The sequence below is a fragment of the Schistocerca nitens genome, chromosome 10 (assembly GCF_023898315.1).
Source record: "Schistocerca nitens isolate TAMUIC-IGC-003100 chromosome 10, iqSchNite1.1, whole genome shotgun sequence".
Classification (NCBI taxonomy): domain Eukaryota; kingdom Metazoa; phylum Arthropoda; class Insecta; order Orthoptera; family Acrididae; genus Schistocerca; species Schistocerca nitens.
In genome coordinates this window covers 66,597,529-66,624,245 of record NC_064623.1, presented here as the reverse complement: position 1 = coordinate 66,624,245, position 26,717 = coordinate 66,597,529, and the positions used below count along the sequence as shown (strand labels likewise).

The 26,717-nt window shown below is 41.2% G+C and overlaps 1 protein-coding gene across 5 annotated transcripts in view; it reads left to right on the top strand.

The window, feature by feature from the left end:
- LOC126210263 (1-phosphatidylinositol 4,5-bisphosphate phosphodiesterase) overlaps positions 1-26,717 on the top strand; it is a 421,472-nt gene that overhangs the window by 259,795 nt on the left and 134,960 nt on the right. For 3 of the 5 annotated variants that reach the window (XM_049939453.1, XM_049939456.1, XM_049939455.1), the window contains 2 exons: positions 5,833-5,970; positions 18,240-18,319. In XM_049939453.1, coding sequence (XP_049795410.1) covers positions 5,833-5,970; positions 18,240-18,319 — 218 coding nt within the window. Of the gene's footprint in view, positions 1-5,832; positions 5,971-12,154; positions 12,235-18,239; positions 18,320-26,717 lie in introns of those variants that run through there. The other 2 variants (XM_049939454.1, XM_049939457.1) reach the window with 2 other exon arrangements.

The window sequence follows — 26,717 nt, the reverse complement described above, 5'->3', positions numbered from 1 at the left end:
ATCGGATGATTCTTTTTGATACACCATGTATTTTGATATAAAGTAGTGGAAATCAGTATATAGGCATGGACATTTGTAGGAATATTAACGTCGTTTGTTGGAATATTTGTGCAATAGTATGATATCCAGTATACTGACAAATGCAGTCAAATGGTATCGCATTTGATGTTAGTAGTACAGTATATAACAAGACATCAACGATTGAGATGGTAGAGGTTGGAACTCGGTATAAAGGCAGTGCTCTCTGTCCGGTGTTAAGTGTGTGCGTATGTGCCTTTACTGCAGATATGAAACGCACACCATTAGCGAATATGCGTATTATGCACGTAAACTATGATTGTGATAATGCCAAGCGGAAAACAGTTGTCATGTGAAGAAAAAGCAAAAATCGGTACGTGGAAGGAAATAAGGTTCTCTAATCGTCAAATCGCAAAGGAGTTGAACCTTTCAAGTACAGTGATCTGTAATTTCGTTAGATCGGTCGCACAGTATGGACAGAACGGAAAATATGGGCAAAGTAGAAAATTACCTGAGGCATCGAAACAGTTACTTTTGTGTAAAGCAAGGGTCACAAACCTTTATTTTTCTCAACGTACTGATGATTTACAATTACCAGTAACTGCCGGATGTGTATGAGCAATGTCGAATGAAAATATCTTGCGTTCAAGAATCGATTGCAAGAACCCAGTCGCCGGATGTGTTTCAGTATGAGTGGCATGATCTGAGAACAGAACAGAGAAAAATGGATTAGAACGTATGAGGATTTAGGGGACGAAAGTGTAATGTTTCAACAAGATAACGCTTCTGGGCATGTTTGTGCTACAACAAAAAATGGTTTGAAGATACCCATGTCTTATCCTGGTCTGTACGTAGCCTGGATTCGAACCACGTCGGAAACTTTTGGGAAATACTTGTAAGGCGTGTTAATCACAATGGAAGACCAATTTGAAGCCGTATATGAGCTGAAAAGAGCGATGCACAAAGAGTGGGAGACAATTTCACTGCAAAAACTACAAAGCCTAACAAAATGAACGGCGAACAGAGTTTTTGAGATAATTAGGAAGAATGCAGGTTGGACGAAGTACTAACAACGCAGCAACACAATATGAGTGCCTTTATACCAATTTCCATCCCGGAATTGCAACGCCTTAGATTTTTACTGGTGCTAAGAAGGAAACTACGGTATATAATTCTGTCATGATCGTTTGTGTCATATGTACTGTTTGGCCACGATAACTTTTATGACAAATGTAATGGATTTATGTTTGTGATAACATTACAAAGTCAGTTAAAATTGAAAGATGTCTGTACTGCCATTCTGCTTTCCCTTCTGGTGAAACAAATTGATTGATTCTAGGCGCTTCAAGTCCGGAACAGCGCAGCTGCTACGGTCGCAGGTTCGAATCCTGCCTCGGGCATGGATGTGTGTGCTGTCCTTAGATTAGTTAGGTTTAAGTAGTTCTAAGTGTAGAGGACTGATGACCTCAGATGTTAAGTCTCATAGTTCTCAGAGCCATTTGAACCATTTTTCTTTTCCCCAGTGGCAGTCTTTGTGCTATTCTCATTTTCGTCACTGAAATTTTCGCATCGGTACTGAGCACACACAACTTCTATAAGTTTGAGAAAAGCTTCCGCAAAATGACGAATTCGGCAAGTACTTGCAGCAAGGAGCTAGAACAAATTTTCATCCTACACTGGAGTTTGCGCTGATTTGAAACTTACTGACAAAATAAAAATGTGTGCCAGACCAGGACTCGAACCTGGAAATCCGGTCTGGCACACAGTTTTAGTTTTTCAGGAAGTTTCATGCAGGAAACCATTTTCATTAATTTGCGAATTTCTTGAAGTTGACTAAACTACTGGACGTCGACGGAGGGGGGGGGGGTGTTTACAGATGTGGTGGTTCCTATATTCAACCCAATTCTGTGATTGTATGCATGATGCGCCATACCACAACAGGAAGTTCGACAGAATGCCCAATAAATATGATTTCACGATTACGATGTTAGAGTGGTTGCGAGACAGGCAAATAAACCGCAGCGACTCAATGAGGAAGACTGAACTGTTGTCTAAAAACGAAAACAAACCAGCCGTGAAAGTGCACGTCGTGGATAAAATCGCTGAGAGCAGAGACCACGAAGTAGTTCGTTTACCGCCCTACAACTGCGATCTAAATCCGATAGAACTGGCATGGATCAAAATAAAACACAATTTCAGGGAGACATGTCGAAGGAAAGCTTGCAGAATCTCGTTAATGCTCCTTCCTTTCAAGTTGCTGCACAGGACTAGCAAAGTTATTGCAGAAGAGAGAGAGAGAGAGAGAGAGAGAGGGCTGCGTTCGCAAATCATGGCGAGGAGCACATTAAGATGCGCGAGATGTAGCCGGGTCATTTTCAGAGCTACGGTTGTGATAACAGTGATGGACAACATGTCTGACGTGCTGTGCGATGAGAAACGCGTTTCGTGTGAGGACAGCTTTGGGCTCTGCCAGTTGCACTTCCGGGACGCATTAAGAGTTGTAGTCTTCTTCTAGACCTGTGCTCTGCAAACGACCATGAGGTGCGTGGCAGAGGGTACGTCCCATGTACCAGTTTATTAGGGTTTCTACCTGTTCCATTCACGTATTGAGTGCAGGAAGAATGATTTTTGAATGCCTCTGTGCGTGCAGTAATTATTCTATTCTGGAGCAGGAGTATTGGACAAGGGATGGAATAATAGAAACGTTCCTCGTTTAAGTTATCAGTATCACGCCCTCAGGCTATGATGATAATGATATTGAATCAAATACAAATGACAGTGATATTTTGCGAACATCATTTTGACAATTCTTTCAGTCACAGTTAATTACACTTTGTAAACATTACTGCTGCGCTGTGTTTAATCAATGCAATGTGAAAACAAATTCCAACAATCAGTTTTTGACTTTCGAGTCATGGTGTCGTAAGCTGTACATTCATCTACTTTCATTTTTCTTTATTTGCGATAAATAATATACAAGTTGTGGGTAAAACTCTCGAGCATGAATATATCAACAAATTAGATGACTTCCGATCCATCTGAAGTGTCTCTTAAGGGGCTCCGGAACGCCCTATACTTGCAATGTTAAAATAACGCTTATAAATTACATCTTTCCTCACAAAGTATTTGAGGTAGGAAGTTGAACTTTTTGCAGATTATTTATTGGAATATGGGCTACAACGTAACACAGGGATTTTACAAAATTTTAGTTCAGTTATTAAAGATGATTTTTTTTCAATTGTAATGAAAATTCACAACATTTTTTTGCAATTTTTTATTTATATATTCAAAAATATACAGTTTTTTTGGAAAAAGGCTGTGTTAAATTATGCAGAAGGTACTGTGTAACATTTACTGAAAGTTTGAAACAAATATGTTTGGAAGATCCTTAGAAAACATGTAATTAGTATGAGAAAATAAAAGTTTTGGGAATCGAGCGACAAAGATTGGATTAACTTTTTAGTGCATTCCAGGTCCATAGGATGGATTATCTTCATCCTCTGCAAACTCCTCCTCCAGCTTTCTCTTGTTCCTCCTCCTGTTTACTCTTGCTTGTATTTCTAGACTCTTTACAGCCCTGTCTGCAGCCCAAAGGCGTTCCTTGTCTAAAGCAAGCATCGCTCGTACCATGTTAGAACCTATCTTCATTCCCATATTTCTAAATACCTTTGGCTTTCCAACATTTCACCTTTTCTTAAAAGCCTTCAGAGGATTTCTAATAACTTTACTTTTACTCATTATTATACTTCAACAAAACAGAGACTCAAGAAACAGAATTAATTACGAATATTTTCGAGATAACGACAGAGTAAATAAACATGAAACAATCGACAATCACACCAGCGATATATATTAAACCATCACAGGTTAGCCACAACACATACTTTATCTCACATCACTAAAATGTACCTGATGAACACGGACGTTAATAATAACACCATTTGACAGCAGTTTAACAGCGCCACAGTGGGTCACGCCCATGTAGAACACATTTCAAAAAAAATTTAAAAATAGTTGTAGTCTTCGGAATTGAATAAATTATATATCTATTAAAAGGTAATAGTCTGCAGATTCAGAAAACGCAAAAAAGTAAAAATTGAACTTTTCATGATTTTGAGCCTTTCCGGAGCCCCTTAAGCGGGCATATTTCCGCGAGTGGAGCCTCCGCTTTCGTTGTAAGGCAAGCAGTCGATGCTGTCTGCCCCTCACGGCACTTCGGAAGCCGTAATGCTAATGCGGAGACACGGCCGTTCGTGACAACCACCGCGCCAATTAGCCCAGACAAAGAAGGAAAATCAGCGGAAAAAATTCGTGTAGTCGCAAATTTTTGTACAATGGTAGGCCACTATTTATAGGTACATATTTCATGTACAGACTCTCTTAATCATTGCAAATAACTAATAACTTAATAAAATGAATTCCAAATATAAGAGAGTTTCTGCTGTATTATTTAATAATCAATAACGCGTTTCGTGCTCTTAGCGCACCATCATATAAACTGCAGTAAGTGATGAAGTAAGTATTACATGAAACCTTTGATTCGTGAACATATCTAAAGCATTAAATGACAGAATAAACAAAAAGTGCGAGATACGAACATACCTTATAAAAGTACAGGGAAGCACTGAACTCACTCAACAGCAAAGTTGTTTTGTCTACTCACATAACAGAACTGGAGAGAAAATGCTGTGTGTAAATTGAAGAGCTAGCAGTTCTCATCATGGAGAAAGGGGCCTTTAGTGGTGGTGGGGGAACAAAAAAAAAAAAAAAAAAACCGCAACAAACGTACAGTGTGCCCAGCAATCAGTTTCCCGGCTACCGGTGCAAGGTGGTCTGCAGGGATGTACGCAGATTCTGTTCACATGTATAGTTCTATTAGTAACGAATATCTGTATTCCATTTAGTGTTAATGCATTTGTGGAAAATAAACATCTCTAACATGTGTCGTCATACTACGCATTTTGTGAAATACCAAAAATCTCCAGGTGTGTCTTCTTGTGATGTAAATGGGGTAGGTGTAGTGAGGACTCACTAACTCACTCTTGGTTTTACAGACGCACAAATAAGGGAAGTGCTTGACATCGTTCCGTGTCCTGCCTTCCATCATCATCTACCCTCTACCCCCCCCCCCCCCCCCCCCAAACAGCATCCTCATCCGATGCCGCCTGTCATATCCTCAGAACAAAATTTATCCCTCAGTACCGTTCTACTGTACCGAAATGATTTATAGTCATTTAATATTTGGTTTTAACTAACTTCATTTAACATCAAACATTAATTTTATACCATAAAACATTGTTTTCGAAAATTTACTATTTTTCCACGCCTTGTAACACGAGGGCTATTGGTCCTAGAGAAAAAAAAATGAATAGAAACTTTTTTTGTAGGAGATTCAGCGTATTTTAATTTTGTACTGGGAAACATTTTCGGTAGAGGCCATGGTTGTTCAAGAAAAACGTTAAAAAGTGACCTTTAAACGCCCCCTCACCCCAACACTCACACCCTACAGGTGAGATTCTTTAGCACGTTGTTCATGACACTCCCTCTACCACTATACAAAAATTTGTGACTACACGAATTTTTTCCCCAATCGCATTTTTTGGTCTTCGTTGACTGGGCTAAATCGTCAACTTATCGTGGACAAACAGTATCTACTACATTCCTAATAAAGTCGGTACATGCATGCTTCGGACATTGTATATTACTTTCGAAGGAACCTCGCCTTTATACTGATTTCCACTAATGCATATTTTGGAGCTGCTCTGCCTGAGAGCCTTTAACAAATTGTAATTTTTTGGTGATGTGTGCCGGCAGGACCAGAAACTGCTGACACAGCTGGTGGGGAAGCACGGCGACACCGTAGAGGACAAGTCTCTGACCATCTGCAGCGGCACCGACTACATCAACATCAACTACCAGCACGTCGTCTGCCCCGACGCCGACACCGCCAAGGTGCGTCGAGCACTCTGCGCAACCGCCTTCTCTCAGTGCAGGGGTCACACAAACAGTTTGACCTCTCCGTATGCTTGCTCTCTTGTCACACTTTTCTTCTCATAATCCACTACAAACTTCAGTTGGAGCAAAATTTTTCAGTGGTGAAGCTACTGAAAATACGTCACTTGCTTCACAAGCACTAGCTTCAGTCGTTTGACTGGCAGCTTTCATTATATTCTCGAAGCACCAATTACTGATGCACCTACAATGCAAAAATATCGACAGCAGCCTTGGCACTGTTGGCGCAATTTAGAAAGCTAACGTCAGAATATGGTATTTCGTTTGTGGCTGCTGGTGTAGTACGGATAAAAGGTGAGTTAAGATATAGAAATAAGATATGGAAATAGGTTTTTAGGTTTAATCGGCTGTGCTCTCAGCTTGTGCTGAGGTTCGCGCAGTGCAGTTGATGGGCTCTCTCTCCCTTAAGAGATTTTCCAATCGAGCTGGCCTGAGAACATGTGAAGCCGAGGTTTAAGTAAAGGACAGACTCGGCGAGTGTCACGTGTGCTGCGGTCACGGGTCGCCTTTTTAAGTTTTTACAAAGACAATGAAAGAAATATTTTTTGGTGTAAATCCTTTCACTGTGATCGAAAATACTCATCTTTAAATAAATTTTATACATTTTGCAAGCACTCCAACCAATTTTTGAAAATTCTTTTGCCCTCTTTTGTCGGTATGTCTAAAACTTGCTTTTGGATGAATTCAGAATCCTGCTGACACGATGAAAATCACTGTTCAGGTGTTCAGTTATCTGACGTAATTATGACAGCAAAACAGAGTGCTCAGCTGAATACAGATGACAAGATATTAATCCCTTCTTGTTCTCCGCCAAACGAGCAATTGTTTGCTGTGCTGTGAGACGTCTGACAATGTCGCAATGAAAACGATGCAACGTTTTCACTTGCTTCTCCTGGTCTCATCAACCACACATGGCTAGCAAATTGATGTGTACTGTGATGAATACCATTCAGCATTAAATGTTCTTCAGTCCTCTAAAGCGTAACCAACAAAACAAATGAACCTCTCTCTTTTTTTCAAAATCCACATGAAGTTTTTTGCTTCAAATGAATGCTCCTCTCATATCCCTGAATCTTGACCATTCCTTCTGGGACACCCTATACGTAATTCTTCAAAATTTTAACATGAAATAGCGCATCTGTCAGTACAGATGTTGACGACTTGTAGTTGGGACCAAGATGGTTAAGTTTAACAAAGGAACTCGTGTCCGGAAGTGAACCATTTTCCCATTGCATGCAAAGTACCACGACACACGGTGAGACCTCCCACATTTTCTTGACAAGGGTATTAAACACGTCATTTGCCAATAATCTGATGTCCCATGCCCACTAATGGTTTGTTTGCATGCCATTCAGTTGTGTGTCTGATCTGCCCCGAGAGGTTTGTACGTGCTGTTGTGCTTGTGGTCTTTGTTCATACTTTACTACTGTACAGCAATAGTCATTCACTACAGTGAAGAATGCAAGGTATACAAACATTTCATTTTGAGTGTGTTTGTGGTGACCAAGGTGAACTATAAGACTGTGGTATATACTGGTAAGATGTTGCTGTACGTTGAAGCTTGGTGCAGTGGATGGCTGCCTGTCAGTTGTACGCGGAGTACTTTCCACACTGCAAAACACTGTCCGTCACACTCCATCTTTGCTACGGTGTACCACCAGTCCACAGAGATGGGTACATTTGTGGCCATCTACAATGCTCCAGGATGGCACTGCCCAAACAGATTTTGCATAGGCGAACTCCATGGCAGTAGAAGAGAACATGGCGAGGAGTACCAGAAATGTAGCAGTTAGAGTGAATGCTGATCACCATACTTTCTGGCGTTTTCTGCACGAGCAACAGCTACACCTGTACCATTTCCAGAAGGTGCAAGCAATATAGCTACAGAAATTTACATCATGAGCCCACTTCTGCAAGTGGTTCTTGCAGTGTTGTGTAGACCAGCCCGGCTTTCTACGGCAAATCCTTTTCCTGGATGAAGCCATCTTAACAAGGGAAGATGTTCTAAATTCCTGCAGCAGTTGTATGGACTGATGAAAACCAACATGTTGCAAGTCTCAATGGATTTCAGGAACAATACAGCTTGAACATTCGTGCAGGGTTCATGGATGTACATGTGACTAGGCTGTACCTTCTTCCACTACATCTTGTGGCTGCTGGATACTTGGGATTCCCTGACAGTGTACTGTGTGATCTCTTGGAAGATGTGCCACTACATCTTCATCAAAATGTTACCCAAAATACTCACTTTATAAGCCCCTGTGGCATCTGAGGAAGAATTACTGGTGCGGGTTTCGGCGGGATGGAAGCTGAAGGATCAGGGATTGGTGGTTATCTACATCAGAACAATGTGGGATCTACTGTATCACTGGCGCCATTAACACTGAACCTTGTAAGTGGACCCAGATGACAAGTAGCAGGAGTCAGATAGCAGTGTGTGTTGTGATGTTTTACGTGTAGCGGAAAAAAAAGGTACATTTCCGGACATGAGTTCCTCTCCTAATGTTAACCAGCTTTTTCACCCCTGTGAGTCATCAGTCTGTAAAGGGCATTTAGTTACACACTGTAAAGGCTACCGATTGAGCACTCAGACATCCACAGAATGGAATTTTTGTCTCCAGCAACGTCGACTCCAAAAGTCAGGTGACTGACTGACTGTGGTACAATACCGTCCGTAAGTGGCCTGCACTGCAGGTTGTGAATGTCGCTGTATCACTACAATACAGATAAGTGTCTTGCAGTCCATATCTGGAATGAACTTGGCTTCAAGCTTTGAAGAGAGAAACTCTTGTTTCTCACTCGTCTCAGAGCTAAAATGCCTCTAATTGTGTTTTCTATGGGAAAGAGGGGACAGACAAGCTTTTGATTTGCAGTTACATGCAGCCAGTTAGTGCTATATCACACACGAGAACACTTTTAGGAATGAAGTAATTCTGTTTATACTTTTGCTGCCATATTTAATCTCCATTTATACTTAGTGAAACTAAACTGTTAATCTGACATATTCATTCTTTACATCATAAGTAGCAGAACCGTGCAGGTACTACAGTTTCCTATTGTGACAACTTCATTAAGCAGACCTGTTTAATCTGTGTTAATGACTAAGGCTGCTATATAATCTGTCAGTTCAAAAAGTTTCAGGATAGGAGCAATAAGGATAGAGAAAAATTAAGATGGTGGTTTTAATTCTTTAGGTGTTTAGAGACTACCCCCACTTTTGTGCAACACATAGAATAGTCTTACAGCCATGTGAAACTGCCAGAAAAGTTCTTCTTTGGTACATTGTTCAACTTGCTCGTCACATGGCTCAGATGTCGGTTATGTCATCAAAAGTATTGCCCCTTCGTGTCAATCACTGCAGTGTGTCCCTCTGTGGTAGGCTTCTATTGATAACACCAAGTGTCTGCACCTGTGATGATTTTTTTTCTAGAAAAGAATTGTCTGTGACAGGTGTGCAGGCATACATGTCTCTGTTCAGGAGTCGTCGTGTGTGGGAGAAACTTTGCACGTGTTTCTCTTCTTCAAAACGTTGTGGAGAATGGCTCAAACACTCGGTTAACACTGCCTGCCTATAACTGGCCAGTCAGTTGCACATCACTGCCATCATAGTCTACTATGCTGATTTTGCTTGTATGCAAGGGATAAAATCTATTTCAGAACTTGTCGGATGGATGGTGTATAAATCCTATCTGGAGATGAAAATTGATTAAAATATGTACATAAATTCAATGGATTGACCACCAGCATGCTGCCTCACTCTCTGATTTACATAGAAGTTTTCTCATAAATATTTTGTCTCATAAATTAGCCCTACAGTTTTATCCCTTTGATATTAATTGACACATAAAACACCACTTATTGGTGTGGTTACTATAATTAGACATTTTGGTTGTGAAAAATAACTTTTCTTCTTCTAATGAATTTCCGTCTGTAGCAACAATAATTCAACACCATTCTTGGTAATAATATAGAAATGTTTGAAAACAGTGAAAATACATGTAATATTAAAGTTTCAGCCTTAGCACAAATGTAAGAAACAGTGCCACACCAATGTGATGCAACTCTTTTGGTCTGATGTTGGCCACGTGTGCGGTACATTCACTAGGTGCTGCTATCCTTTGCTGCCATTGTTTCAACAACAGCACATGACGCATTGTAAAACAATAATTAAGTTAATGCCACCTGTCGTAATGGTTGCTTGTGAGAACTTGAAAGGTGAGCCTCATATTCCTGTGCAGGCCTTCAGACGGCCTTGCAAGTGCTATAAAGTTTGTAGCTCGCGTAGTCTTACTAAGCTTTAAATTGTCATTGACACTCATTTATGTAAGGCGGGCACGCCATATTCGTATTTTTCTTCACACACACACACACACACACACACACACACACACACACACACACACACACACACAGAGAGTTGGCACGGGAGCAAGAGTTGCTGTGATGTGAGAGTTCCTTTCACCCATTAGCCTGGCTGTTTATTTTGAATTGCACGGTGCAACATCTGCAGAGTCTGCATGTGTGCATTACTACTAATTTGTTAACAGTGGTCCCCAGTTACAGCCAATCAGTGATGAGGATTCTGTCCTTGTCCACAAAGACTGTGGCCACGTGTTGTCCCACTGAAAGCCCTGTACAGAACTTCTTCAGGAGGGGTCAGTCATTATGCATCCACTGCAGCCATGGGGCTTTGGTCTCCAGCTCACGGGTTCAGGGCCGAGACTTGTTGAGAGTTTGAGCACGAAATATTCTGGATCGTAGCCGTGGCTTCGAAGAAGATCACTGCACACGTCCTTGCGTTGTTGTGTTTGTGCTGCATTCAGGGATTCGGAAACCCACCTGGCGGACATGTTCCCAAGCTTAAGGTGTTTGTGGGACTGTGTGGTGCAGAATGCTTCTGGCTGCTTACAGCTCAATGAAAATGATGTTTTCTGCTCCTTAAATGTTAGCCTGGTTTACCACAGTCACTTTCCTCCCAGAACTGACTCCTTTTTCCATCGATGTGCGGCCAGTTTTCCAGCCGTCCACGCAGTTGTACATGGTTTTTTGTGACTTTGCATACTCTCCACGCATTGCCACCAGTCACCTGTGTATATCTACAGAAATATCCATAGAAACCATGTCATAGAGCACTGTCTTCAGTGATTATACTCAATGTTGGCTGCTCATATAATAATAGCAGTTGGGATTTGGAAACTGGGCTGTATTGTGCAGGGATTACATTTCTGGCAATTGTCCTTCCACATAAGGGCGAACTAAAGTACTATGTACTAGCAACTGATATGGTGCATCATGAATGATGGAAATAAATGAAATATGAACTAATATTAAAAGCCACTTGCACTTCGAGATTTAATATTATGACAAGGAAACTTATCCCAGGGATGGAGTGCTGGAATGGGAATCATATGATGTGGATATTTGGAGAGAGAGAGAGAGAGAGAGAGAGAGAGAGAGAGAGAGAGAGAGAGAGAGAGAGAGAGATTGACCCGCCCATTCAAATTTGATTTAGACAGCATAGCAGGGGAGATGTGCGAGTTTGAGAGGAGCAGACACCCACAGTTCTGCAGCAATTTCTATTCACATTAAAAAATACATTAAACATATGTAATTAGAAAGTAAACTATTATAATTTAGCAGTTTGAATTATTGTCTATTCCAGGAGGTGACAGTCTCTAAGTGACAAGAATATTTTAATGATAAAGGTTTTAGATAAATAATGAATAACAATTTGAAATGGTTCTTGGAAATTGTGGCGAAGTAGTTATAATTGCACGTATCTACTTACTAATTTGGGTATTAATTCTTCCCCGAAGCTTTTTATTGGCATTTGCAAACTGAGGAACTCATCCAGCTATTAACAATGTCTTTCTTTATATGATTTCTGTGCTTGACATCTTATGTGCCTGCCAAAAAATGTATTTTCCAGTAAGTTGATAGCTGGTATGGAAATAATATAGTGGATTTTTTTATTACTATTTTTATTTGAGTCTAACACGGGTCGAGATTGTACTTATAGCGGCCGGCACATCCGCAGAAGCATGCTGAAGCACACGGTTTGCAAACAACAAGAGAAGAATGTCTCATGTTTCTGTCTCACTTTAATACTTTTCACTTCCTACAGGCCTGGTTAGATGGGATCAGGAAAATCACGCACAACGTGAAAGCGAATAATGTTTGCCCCATGACGTGTTTAAAGAAACAGTAAGTTTTGCTTTCAGATATCTGTGTGCTAACTATTAATATCCTGGAACAGATTGCTTCAGTATGGGACTACTGTTCCAGTCAGCATGTGTGTCATGTTTCTGGCTAGAATACTGATTATCTGTATTTATGTGCCGTTAAGCATGGTTTCTTCCCTTAGCCTCGTGTTACACTATTAACTGATAAGACTTATCCTGCTCGACATTGAGCGAGTCTTCCTTATTAGATATGTGTGTTCCAAAAGAAGAGAATACCAAATATGTATTTTCTGTTCATGTGCACTTTGGCCCAGAATTGTCCTTGCAGATTTGTGATGGTTTTGGGTTACACTGGTAACTTGTTAGGAACAACTTCTGATGTTGTAACTCTTTCTTTTGGAACACACAGCCCCAGTAATCTGTAAGAAAGCTTACAACTTGTGCAGTGTGTGCTAACATGCATGGTGGCAAACAGTCATTAGAGCATGATGTGTGTGTCCACTGTCAAGTTAAAGTACAGTGTTTCACTAATGTTTAGTGTGTTTTAAAACTTTGTGTATTTGATTCATTGGCAGTCTTGCATACATAGTTTACAGTATTTCTGTTCTGTAAATGTGCATGCTGCCAGATTTAGAAGAAGAAAAGAAGCAGGCAGGCCGTGTAATGCATGGCCATAGTGGTGTCAGCTGGAATTATAATAGTGTTATATGTTCACCGGTAAATTTCGTAGGAGTAACTCTTTCTTTAGGCTATGTGTGTGTGTATTAATAATTCACATGTGGACATTTGCACATAAAAATAATTTTAAAAATGTTTTAGTGACTCAGTGGGAAGAAAGGCAAAGTTTTTTTTAAAAATTTTGTTTTAATTTTTTTGTATACAGACACTGAAAAGTATTTGGATGAAATTGTTGATGTTATTTGAGTAACATTTTGTTTTCTGGTGTACCTCTTAAGCATATTTTGGTTAATATTTTTTACACAGATTTGTGTGGTGTTCATTGGACTAATAGCTGCGCAAGGAATACAAACATTACTTTTATGATGATGTGTTACACACCATTGTCTTCCAAGTTATTACAGTGCCAAATGCACTACGGTGTCATTTTTTTCCACTTCTAGAAAAGTTCATTCAGTCTTTGCTGTGCTTAATGTTTGTATTGTTGTTCCACCCATATACACACTCTCTTGTTGTTCGTTAGTACGTTTCCTCTACACTTTGATGCTTTTCACTTCCTACAGGCCTTCTCAGATGTAATAATGAAAATCGGCCTTCCTTTTCAATTCACTGCAGTTTCACAACAACAAGAAAGCTGTTTGTAATCCCCTCTGAATCCCACAGATGACATGTGTTCTTATAAGTAATGCACTTCATCACTGGCCTTCAAATTTACTCCCTGGAGTCAATATCTTTTTCATATGTTACTCAATATTTGGAAATAGTTCAGTTCACGAAGTATAGAGTGTAACGTAGATATTTTGGTAGTTCAAATAGATATTTTGGTAGTTTAAAAGTGAATCTTTGCAGGAAAGGCCAAGTTGTTCTCATGAAATGCTATCGAGTAAGTGCAGAGTAGAGGGCTGGGACTCGAGTGAGGCTGTGTGACAATTCTGCCACCAGCTTCCCCTGTCTCTTGCTGATTTCATGAGGATAAAAGATGAGGGGGAGCTGGCTGTGTGGGCAGTTCCCTCTCCCTCCACTGCACACTCGGAAATAGCTTGCAGGGGACATACGCAGATTATTAAGCTGCTAAATGCCTCCACACATTTGACTGTTTATATCTCGTGCACTCTCTCGCCTTTTCCCGAATCCTACAGTGAAATTTCTTTTGACTGATCAATGGACTATAAAGTTTGCCATATGAATAAAAACATAGTGCAGAACATTCTCTCAAAAACCCTGTGTTGTCTTTTTGCTTGTAGAAGATTTGCTCTACAGTAGTTCCCCCCCCTGGCTCATCATCAGTAGTAACATCTGATTTCTGATGGGAAGTGAGGCAAGGATCACATCTTTTTAAGAATCTGTGCATATCAGCTCAGCTCTCAGAAATTGTCATTTGTTAACTGCAAAATGGCATTCCACTGGGACACACCGGACCTGCCGCAGAACATTTGTCTGATCGACACTCACCCTCAAGGTTGTGTACTGTGGTGTCAACTTCCTATTGACCGACTCTGACAATGTTCCCATTTCAAACAATTGCTAATTCTTCCTCTGGATAGAGAATTTTTTATTGTTCTACTCTTACGTGCTGTACACTGAAGACTACAAGCAGCCTACAAAAACCAACAAAAAGGTGACTTGGTGATGCCTTACAGCACCACTCTCTGACCCGGGTAAGTTTTCATTAGCCATTAATGAGGAACTAGGGTGGTACCATCAACCCCAGCAGTTACCTTATTGACTTTCAGCTACACTGCTATAGAGTGGAGGCATCATTGGTAGATCTTTCGGCTCGCTGCAATTTATCTGCGCCATCATAGATGGGATCATTGAAAGCTGTCATCTTTGCAGCATTTAATCTCACACTGAAGTTAATGTAATGTACACTATGTGATCAAAAGTATCTGGACATCTGGCTGAAAATGACTTAAAACTTCGTGGTGCCTCCGTCGGTAATGCTGGAATTCAATATGGTGTTGGCCCACTCTTAGCCTTGATGACAGCTTCCACTCTCACAGGCATACATTCAATCAGGTGCTATAAAGTTTCTTGGAGAATGTCTACCAATTCTTCACAGAGTGCTGCACTGAGGAGAGGTATCAATGTCGGCCAGCGAGGCCTGGCACAAAGTCGGCGTTTCAAAACATCCCAAAAGTGTTCTGTAGGATTCAGGTCAGGACTCTTTGCAGGCCAGTCCATTACAGGGATGTTATTGTCTTGTAACAACTCCACCACAGGCCGTGCATTATGAACAGGTGCTCGATCGTATTGAAATATGCAGTCGCCATCCCCGAAATGCTCTTCAACAGTGGGAAGCAAGAAGGTGCTTAAAACATCAATGTGGGCCTGTGCTGTGAGAGTGCCACACAAAACAAGGGGTGCAAGCCCCCTCCATGAAAAACACGACCACACTGTAACACCACTACCTCCGAATTTTACTTGTGGCTCTGCATACGCTGGCAGATGACGTTCACCATGCATTCGACGTTCACAGGGCATTCGCCATACCCACACCCTGCCATCGGATTGCCACAGTGTGTACTGTGATTTGTCACTCCACACAAAGTTTTTCCACTGTTCAATCGTCCAATGTTTACGTTCCTTACACCAGGCGAGGTGTCGTTTGGCATTTACCGGTGTGATGTGTGGCTTATGAGCAGCCGCTCATAACCATGAAATCAAAGTTTTCCCACCTCCCACCTAACTACCATTGTACTTGCAGTGGATCCTGATGCAGTTTGGAATTCCTGTGTGATGGTCTGGATAGATGTCTGCCTATTGCACATTACGACCCTCTTCAACTGTCGGCGGTCTCCGTCAGTCAACAGACGAGGTCGGCCTGTACGCTTTTGTGCTATGTGTGTACTTTCATGTTTCCATGTCAGTATCACATGGGAAACAGTGGTCCTAGGGATGTTTAGGAGTGTGGAAATCTCGTGTACAGACATATGACACTAGTGACACCCAATCACTTGACAACGGTGGAAGTCCGTGAGTTTCGTGGATCACCCGATTCTGCTCTCTCGCGATGTCTGATGACTACTGAGGTCGCTGATATGGAGTACCTGGCAGGAGGTGGCAGCATAATGCACTTAATATGAAAAACGTATGTTTTTGGGGATATCTGGTTACTTTTGATCACATAGTGTAATTACTGCACTCTCACCCATTGGTTCATAATGGAAACAGAGCTGAGTTCTCAATTAATTTTTCATTTATTAATATTTTTAAGTACAGGTCTATAAACAGTGGATTTGCACTGCTGGTTACCATAACTCTCGTTGTGAACTGTATGAGGGTATGTCTTATTATATGACATGGCAAGAGAATATGGCTTCAAAATGTTTGTCACTACAAAATTTAAAGAAGAGGACCAAGCCTTTAGATTTGTTTTCCGTCTTAATTTCAATGCAGCTGTGACTTCAACTTGTCTTTGCAGAGTGGTTCACACTCCTGGGGTAACTATACAGTCATTACTCCCAAAACCACATTTTTGGGGATGGGGTTCATGACCTCGGTGATGCCCACTCTCCTTCCCCCTCCCCCTCCCCCCATGCCTGTCCTCCACCTCGACTGATGGCCTCAACATTAGGCTGCGACATCCGTTTTGTGCTAGCCAACAGAATGCAGGTGGATCTGTATGGGTTACATTACAAAGAAAGTGTTGGAAGTTACCATAAAATTTACAGAAATACTCATTTATTGCACCTATCATTAAAGGTGTCATGCATACAACCCGGTGAAAGTTGCATGATTTGTTACAGAAACAAATTGAGGAAGCATTTGGGAGCGTTCTACAGGCTGCTGAATAAGTGGCAAACATTTTCTTTGTTGTGTGCTGCAGGTTGGTGTTTACAGGGTGCCTGAAAATAAGACACAAAAATTGCCTAACAGCATTATGACAGGAATGGAAAGGGATCAGAAATGTTGATTATGCCTTAAGAGTGAGAGCTCACTAGAAATTTATTTAAGAAAGATAAGTTTCACAGTTAGTGATGTTTACGCCCAGCCATGAAGCAGTCATGTCATACCTCGTAACGTTGTGTGGTGCGTGACACTGCATGCTGAACGTGACACACTTACAGACATCACCACCATGTTGATTGTGAGGGAGTGGTGTAAAGGAGGAGCCTTCCTGGAGTTTGCAGAGATTGACAATCGTGCACACACTAGAAATGGAGGGTAATGTCAACTGCTAACCCTGCTGCTACCACTTGATGAACTCTTGTGAGGGTCAGTGTGTGGCCACTAGCCGGATCTGCTTTGCATGTAAGCCTCTCCATTTTACCCTGACACCCCTCCCCCTACCACTCTGTTCTAGTACTCGCATTCTCTCCAAATTCTCTACAACAACCTTTCAGCCAACTATTTCGCATTCTTCTTTTCTACTTTTGTCTCAGAGGTTCAGTGCGTGCATCTACCTCGTTATTCTATCACATGTCCTTCTCTTATCTTTTGTACCACTTAAGCCTCACTAATTCTATTCCCTTTCCTTTACCATTTCCCTGATCTCTTTATTCCTTATTCTGTCCATATGTAGTACTTGCATTCTGATTATGTGAAATTTCATTTCACACACCTCTATCTCACTTAAATCCATGTTCTTCACTGTCCAGTTTCAGAAGGGTAGATCAGGTTAGGCACACAGGAGGGTTGATATACTGTCATCTCAGTCCCTTGTGGATCAACTTTATTCCACTCCGAGCTCCTGACTCTTCTCCCCTCCCCGTCACCCCTTCCATTGACTTTCTTGTCATTTGTTCCATTTGTTTCCCCTACCTTCCTCAGATACTATCTGCCTTTTCATCACCTGTTCTGCTGAAAGTATGAGTTCTGGGTTAGCCTTCTCCCCCTTCCTGATCATGAGTGTGAACTCTCTGTTCCTCACAATAACATAAGGCCTATGCTCTTGGATCCGGTTGCTGATGAATTCCTTCGTCCTTATTCTGGCAGTGGCTGTGAACTGATCAGTTGAGGAGCCAACATGTGACACATCTTGACTCGCATTATTGGCTTCTACATTTTCCGCAACTTGTTTTCAGATGCCCTGTATACTTTTGTATCCATCACTCATCTTTTCTTTTCAGGACTTCTGCAGACATTTGCTACATAAGCTCCGTATTGTTGTAATATAACTAAACTGAACAGTTTCTGTGCTAATACAGGGAGAAACTCCTTTCTTGAAGAATGAGCTTCTGTACTGGTGATTTAACTTATGTGCTGTTCTAGTCATTAAAGATCGTATAATTATTGTTGCAGTAATATGTGTCATTTGTTTTGTTGTCGTGTTACACGAGTAAATACAACTATTTTTCTGCCTGTCTCTTTCGCCCCTTTCCTCTCGACACGCCATCTACCGTGTAGACGTGGAGGGACGGCTTGCGAAAGATCACACACAACAACAAGATCAACAATGTGTGCCCGCGCACCAACCTCATGAAACAGTAAGTGTAGTTAGTGTGGCGCCTACACCGATACTGGGCCTCACCTTCCCCGCCTCGCCAGCAGGGAGGATCCAGGCATCGCCTCCACCTTGGCACCCTCCCCGTCCCCCTCCCCATAGATGTATCAGCTCGGTAGCACCCATGTCGTGCCCTTCACATTGTGTGTCCATCTCTTTTAAGCTAGCATCGCGCTGGTCGTGAATTGACCCCCTGTGAATATGTTGTCAGTTAACAGGTAAACTTTTTACAGAAAAAAATTGTGTGGGCAGCATTTGAGTTGCTGTATAGTGTAGTTTCTTGTGGAGTAAATTGTTTGTAATCTGCTAGATACTGGAACTGTGTGGTGGTGTAAATCTTTACACTTAAATCTTTTTTGTTGTTGTAGAACATGTGATTCATTTAAATGCTACTGTAGTGATTGGTTACAGCAAAAGAGATGGCTGTTCTAAAATTTTCGGAAATGTGTAGTTTTCCTGTTAGATCAGCTCACTGATAAAGTGCTCCAGTGTGGAAACTGTAGGGGAAGGCGGAAATTCGGGTGGAGGCAGAACATGTGACTGTGTCTCACACTCATCAAACACTCTCCTTTCATTTGTTCACACATTGTGTTTCATAAATCCCTCATGTTTGTGGCATCTATAAATCCCTCACGTTTGTAGCATGATGCAGGGTACTGACACCGACAAGACTGTAGGAAACACTTCAATATATATACTGGGTGTCCCATTTATCTTGACCACCCTAAATAACTGTTTGTCCATATGCAAATTACAAAATGTTTCAAGCAAACATTCTTTAGCCGTCAGGGAGACATCAATCAGCGCGATTGCCTTCGTTGTAGCTTTGTTTTTTACAAAAATGTGAACAGCGGTATGAGTTTTTTAAATGGCACCCTGTATTTTTTATTCAGTAATTCATTTCCTCTCGTAAAGATCTATTCAAAAATGTGTCGCAGTGTACCATTCACTGAAACACAACGTTATTAATCACATCACATAACACAACACTGACGTTGATGCTCCCAGTGCTTAGTGCAGGTACTCAGGGTAATGGAACACATCCATGTGCTGACGTTGACAAGAGGACAAATGTAAACATAGTAGAATGTACACCAATGAAGAGAAGGTAGAAATGCTACTCATCTATGGGGAATGTAAGTTAGCAGATCAGTAATAGCAATACTGTTTTCTTATGTACAGGTACTTTTGGTACAGTGGTTTAGTCCTTTTAAATACTGTTGTGTAGAGTAGGCATACAGTAAAGGCTGTCCTTCGTTCACACTGCATTGACATAATGTTTCTTTTATTGTTGCTGTTGAAGGTAAGCTAAATACTGTGCATTCAGTGGAACTGTACACAGAGCTATATCCTGACAAGAACCCACCTTCCTGATGGGTGTTTTCTCGTCGTGTTGCAATGCTTCAGGAAATGGGAAGTTTCAACCCACGACAACGCATTTGTCGTAGCACTGCTGTCCTCCTACTTCTCGGCTGTTGTTATTACGTAATACATGAAACAAAACATTAACATAAAAAACACTGTCAGCTGTCTGTATCATGGCAAAATTGAGATATGTTTAGTTTACAATGTAAAATTCTGATAAATTGTGGGACACTGGTCTGGCCCTTGCTTCAGGCAAGTAAAGAAAAATAGTAGCCAGGAGTGGTCCTGTGACACCATTTCCTGAGAGATTGCACCATATGTCTTGTACTCACCGATCAGCACTATACATGTGTCTGTAACGTGGAGATATGTATCCGACAAAGGACATGTTTAGTGTCTGCTGCTTAATTACTACCTGTGTGATAACAGCCACAAATCTGGTCTGTCCAGTTAGGAAGGTCTTAAGATAATATTGGCTCTCCTGCATTTTCTGTCTTTTGCCATTCTTTTGTCATTACGTACTTGTTTTGCACTCTGATTTTGTCCACTAGCTGGATATCTTTTCTCCCTTTTCTTCTTTTTTCCTTTAGCTGTTGCTTCTAAAGCATGTGATAGTAATGGTGCCTTCTAGATAGTGTTCGAACAAGTTCTCTTTCTATTTAAATCTCCTACAGTATTTGTATTTGTTCACAATCCCTTCTTAATAGTCCTTCATCCTTAATTCTTTCTGTCCAATTTATTTTTACTATACTCATCCTTGTCTACATCTCAAAAGTCTCCAGTCTTCTTTTATCTTCATTTCTTATTGTGCATGTTTCTGCACTGTGCAGAACCCCACTCCAGACAAAGCATTTAACCAGTATTTTGCTTACATGTCTGTTCAGTTTTCCACATAGTAGCTTCTTCTTGCTATTTGAATGCTTGCTTAACCATTGCAATTCTGGTTGTTATTGCTTGGGTGCATGTCATCTCCTCTTCCTCTGTTAGGTGCCTTTGTATTTGCTTTCTTTTTACTTGTACAACTATGCCCTGCCCTTACCTCACAGTTATATATTCCTTTACTTTGTAGGAATGCTCATGTCCTTGATTTTCTTACTATTAATAATTCTCATCTTGTGCTCTTGGGATGCTGCACTCGGACCTTCTGTCATTTTGTTCATTGTTAATTAAAATTCAGTAAAAAGTGCCACTTTGTCAGTAAATTTTATACATTCGATCCTTTTCCCATGGGTAGATACCACCCTCATTCCCTTCAAAACATTTCTTTACTATTTCTTCAGACTATATGTTAAATGAGATGAAGTAGGCGAATTAAAATCTACTCGGATTATCTGAAGCAGGTGTTGTGACACTGTACAGTGTTCATGTGAAAACCTGGCATGTTAAATGGACTGTGAAAGTTTAACTAAACATTTTTTTGAAGGTGATAGCCAATGGCTTTGTTTGTTTAAGTGAGTTTGTGCAACTGTTTAATTGTGTTTTATTATAACACTGGGTTTGATTTATGCCATTGTCACATCATATATTTACATCAGAGGAAAGCATAAAATGGCTACAAATCCATGACGATCAATAAGTTATACGTAGCTGGCATAAATTTATATTTATGAAAGATCAACCATTAATTACACATCATAGCATGTATCAGTATCACAATCCATGTAATTACTGTCGATTTGAACTGCTAAATATCTACAGGATCAAACAGGTATCTTTGTCTAAAAGGTGGTATGTTCAATATGAAATCAGTCACAACTGATTGTCAGGTAAGTGTAGATGTTGGGTTGGGTTGGGTTGGTTGGGGAAGGAGACCAGTCAGCGAGGTCATCAGCCTATTCGAATTAGGGAAGGACGGGGAAGGAAGTTGGCCGTGCCCTTTGAAAGGAACCATCCTGGCATTTGCCTGGAGCGATTTAGGGAAATCATGGAAAACCTAAATCAGGATGGCCGGACGCAGGATTGAACCGCCGTCCTCCCGAATGCGAGTCCAGTGTCTAACCACTGCGCCACCTCGCTCGGTGCTAAGTGTAGATGTGTTGAAGAGTGTACGACCATAGACATTTATTATGAAAAGAAAACCTAAGCAAGGGTATAACTAAATCTTCTTCACACCTTCTGTGTTAAAGGTCATTATAACGCGTTACAAAGAAAACATGGGATCAAGACATAAAGCGGAATAAAAATTTTTGCAATAAAATTACATCAGTTGTACAAGAATATACTGACAAATAAAAAGAAATATGGTAACATCCCAGAATTTATTGGTGATTGATTCTTAAGCATTTCTAGTTGTTTCGTGGTTTTTTTTTTTTTTTTTTTTTTTTTTTTTTTTTTTTTTTTTTTTTTTTTATGTATACAGATACCGTAATAATGGCGTAAATCTAAAACAGTAATTGTAATAAGACAATTAAACAGTTGCTTGTCATGTATAAACAAAAAGTTTGATTAAGCTGCCGATACAGACAGGAAAGTGTCGAAGAGACTTGTTTCCTTTAATAAGGCTCATCGAGGTATGCCTGCATCTGGTGTCCCCCCTTGACCTGCACTGACCTGTGAACTGAGTTATTCAGGCTGTTACAGAGAGTACAGCTAGGAATGTTTCACTTTGACAAGGTATTGCTCAAAGTGAAAGAAGGAATAAATGACAGAAAAACGCTTGCACCAGTTAGAGATTGTACCCTGGGTCTTCAGGTTCTCTGTCCGACACCTATACAGTGAGCCACCAAGGCACACACCATGTGATTGAGGGAGTTGTTTCTTAATTTTGACATGTGACACTCAGTCTATAACAGCTTGGATGAACGTAGGACTTTGTCAGTTGATCTGACCGTCGCCATCAACTAAAAGTTATGTTTACAAACCTCTGTGCTTGTCGAACGCTATGGGCATTATCCCGAGCAGGGGGTTTTCCCTTCTGAGATGGCACTGTTCCCATTCGTGTCATCGAAAAAATCAGCGACCGGTTTGGCACGTGTGAAGGTGACGTGCATTGTATTTGCTGAACCCTACAAACACTGGATTTGATTCCAGTCAGTACTCTGAAAACAAAGCCCCATTATCATCCTCCAGCATTTGGAGAGGTAACGAAACAGTTAGTTTAATGTGTGGCGTAAATTCTCCTCGGTGGCTGTTTGGGAGCACTCGGGCTGTTTTAAATGCAAAGTGCCTCTGTACTGTATTAGGTTCTCTGTGTTGCCTTACCACACTCTTTTTTTATTTTGTGGCTGCTTTACTGGTTCGTGCCCACAAGTACTATGAATGTGAACATTTGTCAGAGCAGTAGAAGTTAGTGGGGAATTTGAATCTAAATTAGATGCACTTCCACTGCCACAGTCTCTACTACCCTCGGCGAGCATTTCACACACTGCTGTCAAGTCGTATCGGAGGACGGTGAACGGCGAACAGTGTGTTCTGATCCCCTTCTGGCTGTCTCAGTTTGCTTTCCTGTAGTTACCATAATCAGCCAAAGTGAACTCTGGAATGTTTTCTTTGAAAAGCAACAAGTGCTTCTTACCTACACCCTATTCCAGATGAGCTAGTGCTGCTTGTCCGATTAGTTGGACATTGTCTGTCAAGTGTCAAAACTGTAATCATTCTTTGTCATATTCGCACTATCGATTCTACTGTAGCTGAGACTCACGATAAAAATTAAAATGTTAATCTGAGTCGGGTGCTCACTCATGAAAAATGCTACACTTGTCGTTCGTAAAATGTTGACAATTTTTGGAATGTGATTCTGGGTTTCTGAAATTAAACTTCTTACTGTTTTAAACTTTTTGTAAAATAAGTAATCACTATTGATAGAACTGTTGATTTCTTAGGGCTTTTATTTTGTTGTAGAGTATGTAGAAAACAATAGTTTCTGAGCTGATACATTGTTTCCAAAATTATTTGGCTGTGTAGGTACAGCCTGTTTAGCCTGGATCCTCCTTTGACAGCACGAAGGACAGTGAGAGTGTAGCCTTTGTACCACATCTTTGTTTGTCAGATCTGTTTATTTTCCCTAAAGCTCCAGTTGTGCTGCCACGTACAAGCACTATGGGAAACTTATTGTGCTTTGGTCAAATGTAATCTAGAAGGGGGCAAAAAGTACTTTAAATAGTAATCCTAGTGGACAAATACAGACCTGAATTGTTGTGAGTTTGGTAGTGCTCAAATATCGGGCGGAGAGACAGTGTAGGGCGTAGGGAAGTTCTGTGTGTGTGTGTGTGTGTGTAGCACACTGACTTTCTCCTGCAGTAACTGGTTGCAGTACTAGTTTAGCCTTTCTTCTTAAGCTTAACATTTAACATTTTAAAATTACACTTCAAAACAGCTTGTAATTCCAACTTAATTTTCATGTACTTTCGGTTGCAAGCTTTGTAGTTCTCTCTTTGCCATTGCTTGTTGAAAGAAGTTTAGTGGTTAACATTGGTATTTAACCTTGTAACATGCACATGTTGTACATCCTGGTATGCTCCTCATTCCTTGTAGTTAACCAAAAAGACTGTACTAATGAGCACTGGCATTCTTTTGTCAGTCGCACGATTCTGTTTTACGAGCAGCAAAGGAGTACACCACTTGCTGTTTAAAACTGTGTCTGAAAGTAATGGCAGGAGACACTCTTCAGTCCCAGTTTGTGTCCCTCAGCACTGATTACAATATCTCAAAATGTACTATTAGGACGGAAATGTGTAAAATCAGTTGGTGTAAAAGATCGATTCGAGCTGCAGAATTGTGTGCACAGAAGTGGAGGACGTATACTCCTTGGGCTTGTAATACTGAACTCACCACAAATGAACAGCAAAATGTATTTTTTACTGTGATACCTCCAGTGTGGTTCACGTTCAGTGCAATTGTGTGTGTGACATCGCACGGGAATCGGTATGGGGGATTGGGGGGGGGGGGGGGGGCTCTGACCATTATGTCACCTCTGTGCTGTTCCTCAGATATTGCCAGGTGTATTATACTGTTTAGCCAAACTAGACGACTCACAAGCTGCCTCAGAAGGAAGTTCAAAATTGTTCTGCTGTTTGGTACTTTGGACTGTTGCTACAGTAGCATCCGCTCTGTCTCATACTGAAGCCTTACAGGGTAACAATAGCACATTGACTGTCCAGTTTAGGTATACAAGAGCCTGTTGTCACTGAGTGTCAAGGCTGCAGCTGTCTGTGCATTGTGGAGAGGTGGGGTGGCCTTCTCTCTTTGGTTCCTAGCTACATTTTTGAACTGCCAGAACAATGTGCGTATGTGTCCAGATAATATACCCACTACCAGTGTATTTGTGACAGTATCACAAGGTCTTCTCGTTGGTGGTGCCGTACCAATGACAAACGGCAGTTTTGGAATGGGCCAGTCAGTGCAGCACGACTGATCGGTAACGTTTCAGACTGAGTGCATACACGTGTGTGCAGCCCTTAGAGCAAACGTTGCTGCACATAGGTCTGAAGTACTCAGTGACTTTTTTTCTGAGATCACTCTTAACTTGTCTAGTGTATTCTCAGCTGACACCGATTCACTGTTTGTTTTTTTCATCGTGTATTACTGGTTGCCGTACCATCCGCACTACAAGTTGGAAAAAAGTGTTATGTTCACTGTCAATTCCTGTGCTGCATCTGCAATGGCACTCGCTACCTACATGAAATGCCTTTTCTTTTTGATGGTCTCAGCTTGTGAGGTCACCACAGATGTCACCGATCTTATTGTCCGTAAACTGTTCTTCTGGGAATATGCTGAAGAAGTGTGAATTTAGATCTGATGGATCAGGGGCTTGAGGGATGGCAAAAACCTTCAGTGTCTAATACAGTCTTGTGTTTCCAGCTGAGTGTGTTTGTTAGAACCGCGCAATGTTTTGACGAGTGTCACCCTGTTATCTTTTGGTCGAGTGTCAAAATGGTGTCTCAGTTGTGACCGTATTGACAGGTGATGTGCCTCACGGTACAACTTTGCCCGTGTAAAAATGACTCCCAGAAGACGGTGCGAGTGACACATACCAATGTGTCATGTCATTTCTACAAACTCACTCAGCTGGAAACTCGAGAGTTTTATACTAGTTCAGATCAAAAGAAAAGGCGATGACATCAATTCTGTGCCTGTCAAGCAGTGTTAGCAAGACTGTGGAAACCACACCGTCTCGTATTTTGCCAGATCACATACATTGTTTTTTCACCATTACTGTTTCCATCTGTGAAATACAGTTGATTGGTTACTTCAGAGCAGGCAACAGCTCACGAAAATTATTGTCTCTGTCTGAACAGGCTTCAGAAGGCCCAACGGTACTGACCGACTGCCATGGTATCCTCAGCCTTAGCAGCCTTAGACATGATTGGATGCAGATCTAGTAGGGGCATGTGATCAGCACACCACTCTCCCAGATGTTGTCAGTTTTCATGACCGGCACCGCTACCTCTCAGTCGAGTAGCTCCTCAATTGGCCTCACAAGAACTGACTTGCAACTCTCTCGATGACAGCACTCGATGGACTCGATCACCCGTCCGAGTGCTAGCCGAACCCGACAACGTTTAACTTCAGTGATCTGACAGTAACCAGTGTTACCCCTGCTGCAAGGCTGTCGACCACATGGAAATTAGATTATTGTTTAAATTTCACCAGCTAAGTCGTTGGTGGACCTGGTGCCATCTACTGTTATTAGGCAACACTGTCACCGGGAAAGTCGACTCAAATATTAGTGGACGTGACATTCAAACTGATGTTTAGGTGTCCATCTTGCAGTTTCCCAATGCCTTCATAAGTCACTTCACCCAAATGCTCAGATTCGGCCATGGCAAATGGTGTGTCCCTGGTGCGGCTCCTCCCTTCATGTTTACAAACTCCAGAAGATAATGGGAATAGCTTCTGGTTTTAATTTTATCACTGTCTCACAAAATAGTTTTAGGAATTAAGTTTTTTGACTAACTGTTGAAAGGTAGGTTTTCTGTGTTGGGGGACTCTTTTCACTACTCATACAGCACTGCACAGATGGTGCCAATCACGGAAGTGACCGGGTGTGCATCAGGCTAGAAGAAATCTTTAGTGAC